The sequence below is a fragment of the Periophthalmus magnuspinnatus genome, chromosome 18 (assembly GCF_009829125.3).
Source record: "Periophthalmus magnuspinnatus isolate fPerMag1 chromosome 18, fPerMag1.2.pri, whole genome shotgun sequence".
Classification (NCBI taxonomy): Eukaryota; Metazoa; Chordata; class Actinopteri; order Gobiiformes; family Gobiidae; genus Periophthalmus; species Periophthalmus magnuspinnatus.
The window spans coordinates 16,488,466-16,500,473 of NC_047143.1; the positions used below are offsets into that span (position 1 = coordinate 16,488,466).

General features: G+C 44.4%; 1 protein-coding gene across 2 annotated transcripts in view; it reads right to left on the minus strand.

The window, feature by feature from the left end:
• The window catches only part of LOC117386209 (mitogen-activated protein kinase kinase kinase 11), an 85,923-nt gene that overhangs the window by 37,498 nt on the left and 36,417 nt on the right, over nucleotides 1–12,008 (minus strand). For both annotated transcript variants that reach the window (XM_033983541.2, XM_055228874.1), the window contains exons 3-4: nucleotides 4,662–4,810; nucleotides 3,717–3,892 (exon numbers count right to left, since the gene is read on the minus strand). In XM_033983541.2, the coding sequence (XP_033839432.1) occupies nucleotides 3,717–3,892; nucleotides 4,662–4,810 (325 nt within the window). The remainder of the gene's footprint in view (nucleotides 1–3,716; nucleotides 3,893–4,661; nucleotides 4,811–12,008) is intronic.

Sequence of the window (12,008 nt, forward strand, 5' to 3'; positions counted from 1 at the left end):
CTTTGGGGCCTTTCAGTTCAAGCATATACAGATGTTTTCATGGCCCGAAGAAAACATCTGCCGAAAAGACAAACATGGAAATGTTATAGTGTTGTATTTTTTGTAACTTCACAAGAAGAAGATGCTGGTTTGAACTTTGTTACACGACTTAGTGAACAAGTGATTTGTTGAAAAGCATGTCTGTAGTCGATGCTTTAACCCCATAGTATGTAAATTTTTAGGCAAAAATAACCCAAAATAAAAGAATATGGCCCTTTCTTGTTTCCACAGAAATGTTGTTCTTTTGGCTAGAATATTCCACAGCATGGAATAAGACGTATATAGGTTTTTGTTCCGTTGTTATAAATTTCTTTTGCAGAAATACAAGTTCCCCTCCCTGAACCGCCACCTTAACGCGGTGGAGGGGTTTGAATGCCCGAATGATCCTGGGAGCTATGCTGTCGGGGGCTTCATGGTTCAAAAGCCCTTTATGTCGAGTGAACAACCAACGCTAATTATATCGCCTGGACCGGCATTAGCGGGGCCCCACCCTGGAGCCAGGCCTGGGGTGGGTGCTCGACAGCGAGTGCCTGGTGGCCGGGCCTTTCCCCACGGGGCCCGGTCAGGCTCAGCCCGAAGGAGCGACGTGGAGCTGTCCTCATGTGGACCCACCACCCGCAGGAGGATCTATTAGGGGCTGGTGCAGAGCGATTTGGGTGGCAGTCGAAGGGGCCATGGAATGTCAATATTCCAGAGCCGGAGGTTGTGCGGGAGGTTGAGCATCACCGACTAGATAAAGTCGGCCTCACCTCCTGTTGGCTCTGGAACACAACTCCTTGAGAGGGGCTGGACTCTCCATTTTTCTGGTGTTGTCCATGAGAAGAGGCGGCAAGCTGGTGTGGACTTGCTCATTGCCCCACAGCTCAGCCGCCTCGTGTTGGAGTTCACCCCGGTGAATGAGAGGGTCATCAAACCCAAAGGCGCAGGGGCCTTTGGGTTGGGGGCCTGTCTCTCACTGTTGTGGCGGCCTACGGGCCAAACAGTACTACAGAGTACCCGGCCTTCTTGGAATCTCTGGGGGGGGGGGGGGGGGGGGGTATTAGACAGTGCACCAACCGGGAACTCCGTTGTTCTCCTGGGGGACTTCAATGCCCAGTGACACCTGGAGGGGTATGATTGGGAAGAACGGCCTCCCTGATCTGAACCTGAGTGGTGTTTTGTTATTGGACTTCTGTGCTAGTCACAGTTTGTCCATAATGAACACCATGTTCGAGCACAAGGGTGGTGGATGATCGACTTTGTTGTCATGTCATCTGACCTCAGGCCGTGTGTCTTGGACACTCAGGTGAAGACAGGGGCAGAGATGTCAACCGATCACCACCTGGTGGTGAGTTGGATCCGCTGGTGGAGGAGGAAGCCGGACAGACCTGGCAAGCCCAAGTGTATTGTAATGGTCTGTTGGGAATGCCTGGCGGAGCCCTCTGTCAGGAGGGTCTTCGACTCACACCTCCAGGAGAAGTGCCAGGGGAGGCTGGGGACATGGACTCCAAGTGGGTCATGTTCTCCACCTCTATTGTCGATCGTCGGCCGCTTATAGCTGTGGTCATAAGGTCTGCGGTGATTGTCGCGACGGCAATCCCCGAACCCGGTGGTGGACAAGTAAGGGATGCTCTCAAGCTGAAGAAGGAGTCCTATCAAGCCTTGTTGGGTCGTGGGACTCCTGAGGCAGCCGATGAGTACCGGCGGGCCAAGCGTGTCGCGGCTCGTGCGGTCACAGAGGCAAAAACTCAGAGTTGAGAGGAGTTCGGGGAGGCCATGGAGGAGGACTATCGGATGGCCTCAAGGAGATTCTGGCAAACCGTCCGACGTCTCAGGAGGGGGAAGCAGTGGAGAGTTGCTGACCTTGACTGGGGATGTTGTCGGGTGGTGGAAGGAATATTTTGAGGATCTCCTCAATTCCCCCTTCATGTCTTCCGAGGAGGAAGCAGAGACTGGGGGCTGGGGAGCTTGCCAACCACCTCGGTCACTTCAGCCAAGGTGAAGTCCACAGTACTGCTGTACTGGCAGACCGGGGTGGTGGTCCCTCTGTATAAGAAGGGGGACCGGAGGGTGTGTTCCAATTACAGGGGAATCATACTCCTCAGCCTTCCCGGTAAGGTCGATTGTCGAACCTCGGATTCAGGAGGAGCAGTGTGGTTTTCATCCCGGTTGTGGACCACTGGACCAGCTCTATACTCTCCATAGGGTCCTCGAGGGTTCATGGGAGTTTGCCCAACCAGTCCACATGTGTTTTGTGGACCTGGAGAAGGCATTTGACCGTGTCCCTCGTGGTGTCCTTTGGGGAGTGCTCCGGAAGTATGGGGTCCGGGGCCCTTTGCTAAGGGCTGTCCGGTCCCCCTCTGGGTATTGACAAGATCGTGGATACAAGTGGCCGAAATGGGTTTCCTCCGCAGGGTGGCTGGGCACACCCTTAGAGATAGGGTGAGGAGCTCAATCATACGAGAGGAGCTCGGAGTAGAGCCGCTGCTCCTACATGTCGAGAGGAGCCAGCTGAGGTGGCTCAGGCATCATCTGCTCAGAATGCCTCCAGGACGCCTCCCTAGGGAGGTGTTCTGGGCCTGTCCCACCTGGAGTAGGCCCCAGGGAAGACCAAGGACATGCTGAAGGGTCTCTCAGCTGGCCTGGGAATGCCTTGGGGTCCCACCAGAAGGGCTGGAGGACGTGTCTGGGGTGAGGGAGGTCTGGAAGTCCCTGCTTAAACTGCTGGCCCCACGACCCAGCCCCGGATAAGTGGAAGAAAATGGATGGATGGATGGATAACTATAAGTTAATGCAGCCTTATATAGCATAGTTAGGGCTGAATTACAAAACATTAAATATCAAGCCTAATTGAGAAAAATGTAAAGTTGTGTTATAAAAGCTGTTGGTGTCAAATCATGACAACATTATTGTAGGCAGGTATGTATTAACCATGTAGCAAGAATGCATAATAGGTAGGGTCTAGACTGGACCTGTCATAGCAGTTGTTGTTCTTATCACACTGTGTTCTTTTACACCTCTCTGAGAAAAATGTGTCATTACTCAGGGCTACGGTGGCCTTATGGGATCAACCAGGACAAAAGGTTACAATTGTTACTCCTGATGTTACAGCTTTTATTGATGGATTTCCTCAATCAATATCCATAGCCTATATTATAACACCCAAAACAAGTTAAATGAATTTTTTCCAGTAATACCTAGATTACAAAAAAAGTATGAACGTGTAGCTAATGTGTCAGCTAGTGAGTAACTTTTAAACCTAAAACTATTCATTATTCAGTCCTTTAAATAAAATGTCTTTCTTCTAATATATATATATATATATATATATATATATATATATATATATATATATATATATATATATATATATATATATATAAAAAGATGATTAATTTGTTTACATCATGTAGATTTTGTGCACTTTACATGGACTAATGTTTCAACAGATTGACCAATATGTGTTTTTTCATGGCCAATACCACGGCAAGGCAAGGCAAGGCAAGTTTATTTGTATAGCACAAAGTGCGTTACAGAATAAAAAATCACAATACAAAAAACTCAAAACATTTTTTCCAGAGAAGCCAATGGCCATTTTTGGATATTTTTTTGATATTTTTGGAGTCAATATACAAATATCAACCCAATTTATTGGTCTATCTCTATTTGAAACTTGTGTTTCATGCTGGCATGGTTACCTTCTCCTTGGCGCGGAGCTGGTCAAACATGTCCTGGATCTCCAGTTTCCAGTTGTCCTGCAGAGAATGGAAGGACTCGGGGGGCATCTCTTCCTTTACCTGCTGCTCCAGGGCCAGCAGCTGGAACAGAATGGAGCTGAAGGTGGGCCGGCGGTGTGGGTCCTGGTCCCAGCACTCTGCGCACACCAACACAGACAAGATCGCACAAATCACACTTTTGGTGCAGTCAACATGAGATAGCTGCAGCCCTAATAGTTAATTATTTTAGTAGTCAGCTAGACAGCAATTATTTTTGCAACCAGTCAAAGACTTTTTCTATTGTACATCAAGACTTTTAAAGTACATAAACAACTAAAATTGTTGCATCGCAGCTGGTGGCGTGCGTGGAGCGCTCCCCTTGTTCTAGCGGTAAACTGTCCTGCAGTCCTGTACTCCTCCAGACTGCTTCCCCACTGCCTGGACTCTATTCTCCCTGCTAGTGCATTCATACACACTCAGGGCCTGCACGCCCACACACACACAACTTACCTGCCGTTTTCTGGTTCACCAGCCAAACCAGAGCACTTCCTGGTCACACTGCAAATGAGTACTTGGTGATACGCTCTTGGACACCATCTGACCATGGACTAAACCATTTTTGATAATTTGTGTATTTACTCCCTGATTCATTATGTTTATGAATTAATAAACCAAGAGCCATATAGGGGTTATTTGGGTCATTTTGACTGAGAACAGTTTTGCCAAGTTAAACCTTAAAACCTTATGATTTATTCATTGGTTTCTGGCTGTCATTATTTTTCTCATTAATTTCAAAACAAATCCATAACATTGTCAAATGGTAATTAGCAGTTTTAAACCACATTTTGCATATTTTCTGAGGACATGAAAGGGTAAAAGATAATTTATGATTTTAAATGTACCGAAATGCAATTACAGTCCGCTCACCTGACATGAGCTGGGCGAAGGGTTCCGGGCAGGTGGAGGGGATAGGGAGAGTGAGTTTGTTCACAGCTACTCCATAGGCCACAGCAAGACCATCGATTCCTCTATAGGGTGCCTCGCCAGTCAGAAGCTCCCAAAGCAGGACACCATAACTGTGGGGAATAAGACATTAAATCAGTTTAGCTCAGCAGTTTAAATAGTCACTTTACCTTCTATAAATGTAGAAGCAAGATAGTGAAACAGTCATATGGTGTTTTGGAAGGTTTTTCATGCCAGATACCCTTGCGTTCAGCTCCATAGTGTGGAATCACAATGAGACAGCATGCTGTTTGAACCAGCTACCCCTGATTAGGAGGTAAATGTAAATTCCCAAAAACACGAGGATCTTGTTGCAGAGAAAATTTTATTCAGCCACCATCTTGACACACAGGTAAGAACAGCGAGAACCGCGCCTCTCGTGAGGTCTCGTGACAGAACGCAAACTCACATGGGAAGTTAACAATCTCCCTCTCTCTTTGAAGAAAAATAAATTAAAAGCATATTTTAAGTGTGCTTTGGTAAGTTAACACCCTTATTTCAGAACAATAACTGCACACAAAAGTATTAGTGGCATAATGGCAAAACAGTTTTTGGTTTAACAATAAAATAATAAAAACAATTACAATAACCACGAACCCTCATCTAGAGCCTTGAAAAGCATAAGGGATGAGGCTCCCTTTTTAGTGAGACAGTCGGCAAGCTGTGACTTAGCCTCTGACCAACGGACCTCTTTTATTTTCTTAGATTGTAAAAGTTCCTTGATGCTGCTTATTTCTAGCCTGAACCTCTTCTCTGTGACCTGCTTAGTAGACTTAAGTGCATCAAAAAGTGAATGGTTGTCGGTAACACAGATAAGGGGAAGAGCATTCAGACTTGCATTTCCAGTAGTGAGCTCAGAGAACAGTGTGGCCAGAAACATTGCATTGTCTATACCATCTGACATGGCAAGGGTTTCTCCTGCCAGAGTGCTTCTCACCACACGTCTGATCTTCTTAGACTGCCAAAACAGAGGGGAAAACTTGCCATCTTTACCCATGAGTGCAATCAAAACTCCTCCCTGTGTGCCACCATCTGGAAGATTGCCAAGAGAAGCATCACTGAAGACAACTAGACTCAAATCAGCATTGTTTCCTAAGTGCTGAAACTTAAGTGTGACCTTCTCTGACTTAAGTCTACGGATCACTTTGTTCACATCATGAATAGACTGGACGGTAGCCTTTTTAATGTTGGATGCTAGGCTACATGTGTCAAACATTACATCTGGCCTTGTTTGTTTAGCAACCCACAAGATCTGTCCTATTTTGGACCTGAGCTGCTCTGTCTCTGTTTCGCTTAAGAGAGCATCCCTCTGCACAGCCCGGGCGGCCTGTAAATGGATTGGTTGCAGATTTTGTACGTAATTGTGCTGATGAACTACTTTATGACCAACTGTGGTAATGTCCATCCCCACATAAGAAAAACTCTCATGTTCTTCACGTCCTACATGAAAGGTAGATTTAAGTACAGGAATCACATTCGTTACAAAGTGCTCGGATCCTGCCCAAAGAAAATCATCTACATGACATGCCAGTAAATCTGTGACCTCAGAATGGTCATTCAGCCAATAGAACACTGCAGGATCAACCTGAGACATTTTACCACCAGTGTTCAGCATCAGTTCTTTAACCTTGTTGTACCAGTAGAGGGAGGCATCTGCAAGTCCATACACACATTTCTTTAGTTTCCACAGTACATCGTCCACACCCACTTCGGGTGGGGGTCGAATGTAAATGTCTCTCGAGAGTTCCATACCCTGCAAGAAGGCAGATTTAATGTCCATAGAGTGAACCTTCCACTTGTTTTGACTGGCAACAGCTAACAGCAATCTAAGTGACTCAGATGCACATGTGGGAGAGTCTTTCTGTAAACTCTGAATATTTACCTCTTCAAAACCTCTTGCTACAAAGCCATGCCTTTGGGACAATACCATTTGGCGTTTCTTTTAGTGTACAGACCCATCTAGTAGATACACATTTTTGACCTCTATCTGTGACTTCCTCAAAAACATTATTGTTTTGCCAATTCTCGATTTCTTGCTGTTTAGCACTATCAAAAGAAATATCTTTAGTAATAAGAACATCATTGTCCACATTTTCAGACTCAATGTCAAGGATGTCAACATGTGACATGTCTAATGCTTGCTTTTGCCCCTCACTGCCATCTGGCTCAAGATATTGCACATTGTACCAATCTTTGTACTGCCCTTTTGCTTTCCCTGCTCTGCTTAAGACTCTGGCAGTGTACTGAACACCATCTTCTCTGTTAGTAAATGTGACTTTCTGCCCTGTTTTCAGTTTTAAATCAGAAGTTACATAACAATCTGTTTCAGGAGGTGTAACATTAATTTGTCTGGGGTTTTCTGTCATTTCACTTTCACTGTTATCATTGATTTGTTCTTCTTCTTGCTCAAAGAGGTGAAGACCTCTTTGTTCACCATCTGAACTTTCTGACACATCAATCATCACTGTGTTTTTATTTTCTTTGTTGTTTTCAGGAGTAGTGTGCAATATCTGTTTCTCTGCATCTTGTGCATTCACTTTACTCAACCTGGACTGGTGCACACGTACAAGGATCCCACCATGTCTGATAAACACCACAGAGCCATCCTGACCAATAACTACACCTGGACCATTCCACTCTGTACTGTCAGCTCGTTTATAGTACACTCTGTCTCCTGTCTCATACTTGTCATCTGTAGGCCTAAGCTGCTTGCGTAGTGCCCTCCTTATTCTTTCTGAGCATTCCACCTCTGCGAAAGCTCTCCTGGAGGCATGTAGTGCCGCTATGTGCTGCCCTACTCTGGTGCTCATAGTTGTGCCCTCTAGAGCAGGTGGCTTATCAACCAAAACAGAAGGGAGATTAGGATTTTGACCAAATACTAGCTGATGTGGGCTGTAACCATGCACATTGATCATACTGTTCTTAGCCATAAGGGCCCAGTTTAAAGGAATTTGCCAACCACACCCATTTTCCTTTTTCACCTTCATGAGGATCTCGGTCAGTGTCACGTTGTGTCTCTCCAACAACCTGTTGCTCCAGGGACTGTATCCTGCTGTAGTCTTTATCTTAATGTTGAAGTTTTCTGCCATGTCTCGTATCTCCTCATTGTTGAACTCTCCGCCATTGTCAGTGTAGATCCATTTTGGTGCTCCATGGACGCTTATCCACGAGTGAATGAAAGAGTTAACAATCTCCGACGGCTTCTTGGTCCTCACAATGTTTCCAGCTCTGAAGCGTGTGAAATGGTCGATGATGTGGAGGTACCATACACCAGGTTCCAGCTCATGTACATCCATTGCCACTGTCTCATTGTACTCTGAGGCTAAAGGCAAACCAACAGCAGGCTTGGGCTTGGTTCTGCTGTATCTTTGACATATTTCACAGTCATGAATGATTTCTTGCAGGATGACTGGACAGTCTTGATCAGTATTTCCAGAGCTGTGGATGAGCTTCTGCAGCCTCTCTGCAGAGGCATGGCCAAACTGCTTGTGAAGTTTCAGGAGAACTTTATGCTTTTCTTTTATGGACATGTCTGCAGTAACAACCAGAACATCATTGTCATTACAGCTCACTTCTGCATTTACATCTCTAATGTCCACACAATAGTGTCCTGAGCTAGTGAGCTCCAGAGGCACAGGCCGCTTGAACATGATAACTCTGTCATTCTCCATGTCCAAAACAGTTCCTGCTCTCTTCAGGGACATTTTGCTCAACAAGAGAGGAATATCAGCAGGAACTACTTCAGTTTCAATGTGGCACTTTGTAGATCCTATTTTGGCTGGGAGTTTCACTTTTCTGTTGGAGTATACAACTTGGCCATCTCCAAATCTAAATGGTTTGTGGCTGGGAGATTCCGTTTGCATTAGTTTGTTTATTTGTCTTTTGGTAAGATCCTTCACGTAACTGTCCAGCCACTTTTGACCACACACAGTACGTGTACAAGCCGTGTCAATGATGGCAGAGCCCAATGACTCTTAAGAAGATCTCTGAGTCAGTCATAGCCGCTTTAGTAAACAGGGTAATGTTACACTCCTCCACATTTTCATCTTCAGTCAACTTAACTTCATTCCTCCGATGAGGACAGTCTTTTGCCCAATGGTACGTGCTCTGACAAATGGCGCATCTCGTTCGCCTGCCGTATTTGTCCAGTGGATTGGTGCCTTGCTGTGGCCGCTGCTGCTGATGTGCACTCTGTGATGGGCCACTACGTCTGGATTTTCCGGTCGGTTTTTACTCCGTGAAAAACGCTTTATCTTGATTTTCGTTGTTGTTCGTTCCACCTGTTGTCTTTCCACCAAAGATCCGTTTTAACGCTGACTTCATAGATACAAAAGTGAGCTCATTGCACACAGTAAGCGCGAGTTGTCTGTTTTTCTCCTCCAGACATGCCGTGTCCAGGAGCTGGAAGGCAAGTATAGCGTCAGGCAGAGTCATGTTGTACTTTTTCATTCGGTTGTATCTCTGCTCAAAGTCAATGATATAGTCCGCCATAGACACCGCACTGTCTTTTGTTATCGAGTTAAAATAAGAGTACGCTTCGTAAGCACGGTCTTTTTCTTCTCTCAAAAACACCGCATCCAATTTTGCAAGTAACGTTTCCATACCGTTATCCTTGTTCAAATCCTCCGCGGATATTTCCAACGCTGTTTCTCGGGCGCTCCCTTCGAGCCCAAGTGCCACCGCGAGCGCCTGCTTTTTCTCGTCCAGCTCCGTAACAAGTCTCCAGATACTAACTTCATTTTTCCAACACTCGTAAGGCCTGGCTTCATCAAACTTCGGCGGTACTCTGTAATTGGTAACCATTCTCTGCTACCATGTAAATTCCCAAAAACACGAGGATCTTGTTGCAGAGAAAATTTTATTCAGCCACCATCTTGACACACAGGTAAGAACAGCGAGAACCGCGCCTCTCGTGAGGTCTCGCGACAGAACACAAACTCACATGGGAAGTTAACAGTAAATACTGGTAAGCAAACGCAACTTCTTTATTAGGGACAAAATTAGACAGCTACGTGCTTTCTGCATCTACTGAAAATGAATTGATACTTTACAATCATCCAAGAACCAGGAAGAGTGCTGTTAACCTGCTACTTGTTAGCATTACTATCACGGCAAAACCATCCTGGCCATTTTTTCACAATTTGTGAAAAAACTAATATCAACACGGAGACTCTTGTGTTAGGAAGGTAAGGAATAACTTTGAACTTTGCATTTAAAATAAATTAGTTCTTAGCTTAGTCTTTTTTTTTTTTACATTTTTAAGAAAAAAAAAGTAAAAAATCAGGTTCAGCGCCTTTAAACCTATAAAATAACCATGCATGATACACTTAGAGAAGACATTTGGCTATCCTACATTGTCAGCTTAACTCCACATTGCTGTATAGTTTTAAGTAGATAGTCCAAACCACAACCTTTTTTTATATAGTTCCTTAATTACAACGTCAGCACCAGATGACTGTGCAGAAACTGCTCCCAACAGGAAAACAGAGGCAGCTGTAAGAGAAGGGCCTGTTGTGCTGTGTGCTCAGAGTTTTGGGAGTGAAACCTGGGGACAGGACTGGGAGAGTATGCCTGGTGAGAGGAAATTGAGCTAATACAGACACATTATAAACGTTACCACAACACAGTGAAGCAGGATGGTCCTCATAGTAAAATGTGCTGGATGGTAAGATTATTATTGTTCAACTGGCCAGAAATGTTTTATTATAAGGAGCTGCATGTAGCCTTTGCAGTACTAAACTCACAACTGAACCTGGGTTGCCAGTGCCTTAACTTGCAGATAGAGGACACATACATGTTGATTAATGATTGGCTGAAGGTGCTGTGGTTAGGATTTTAAATTCTATAAACATGACCTGTGACATGTTCAAATCAAATACAGCTTTTACTGATAATGATGTAATGCTGATTTATTCTAAATTACAAAAACATTGGGCATAATGGCCAAGTTATTTATGTTATAATTTGGTGATTTGGTTCACCAGCAGCTAACCATTAATAAGTGGTAGTGCAGCTTCTACAGCTCAGTGAGTGAATTCTGGAGGTTCTGAGCTTCCACATAAGACATGGACTGTCCATATTCTGAGAATGACAGAAACTTATATGTGCACTCTATGTATATCTTGAGGCACTGGCAAACCAGGTTCAGTTGTGATTGTAGTTTACATTTTTAAACAGTAAGAGCCGAGGCTATGTACCATACCTTTAATTAGCTTATCTTGTCAATAATAGGCTTTGAACTACAAAAATGTGAACAAATAAAAAATTTAAAATGCCAAGTGTAAGCACTATGTAAAAAATGGGCACCAAGAAATTGTTTGTAATTTTTACCATTCAGACAATAGACACAATACTTTTTACTTCTTCCCAAAAACATAGCATGCTCACTAACAAAGCTCATAGTACAGCTGTATACGTCAAACCTGCTCTCTAAAGCTCATGTAGTGGGCTGAGCTGCTGGGTTCTGTCTGTGCCTAAACAATGGGACTATGTCCTGTTCAAACGTCCCACACACCCAGAGGGCTTTGAACACATCACGTGCTGTGGTCACGCTGACATCTATCACCGCCCAGCCTCTGCTCACCGCCCTTCATTTGCTGCTTGGACTCATCTAATGGAGTCTGATACAAAGACAACATCAGTGCTGGGGCTAACGTGTTAAGAACTCAAAAAGCTAACAAATACCAAATAATTAAATGTGTTTTGTTTTCTAAGGTAATGTAGCTATTCTACCTTTTCTAATCAGTCATGTTGTGAAGTGTATTTTAACCATCATGGCTATAAACTTGTCATAGTCTATCATGAGTCATTCCCTGAGCTCCTGGATGTGACGCACATTGTTTACACAACTGTAGTTTTTTTAAAGAGCTTATTTTGGAAGGGTATCGGAAGTTTATTTTGACACCATGTGCTTACTTCCTTATTTGTCTTTCTCCTGATGAAAAGCCTGGATACGCTCCACCGATGGTTAAAAATTAGAACACCAATCTACTTTGAGCGAGGCATAGTGTAATTATGCCCCTTGGGCATCACATCGTTGGTGTAGATTGTCCAAGCGGTTAATAATAAAAGTCATTATAGTGCATATGCTGCACTGCTGCGCTTACATGCTGTTAATTCTTTGGTGACAATCGTGGGTAACGCGTTATTTAGGATCTGGCTTGAGGGGCTGTTGTGCCGCGTCTCCTAGTTCTGCCCCGTCATAGGAGCCAGTGCTGCTCTGGATTAGATTAAAATTGGGCACCATATTGGTCAATCTTTGCTGTCGTGCTA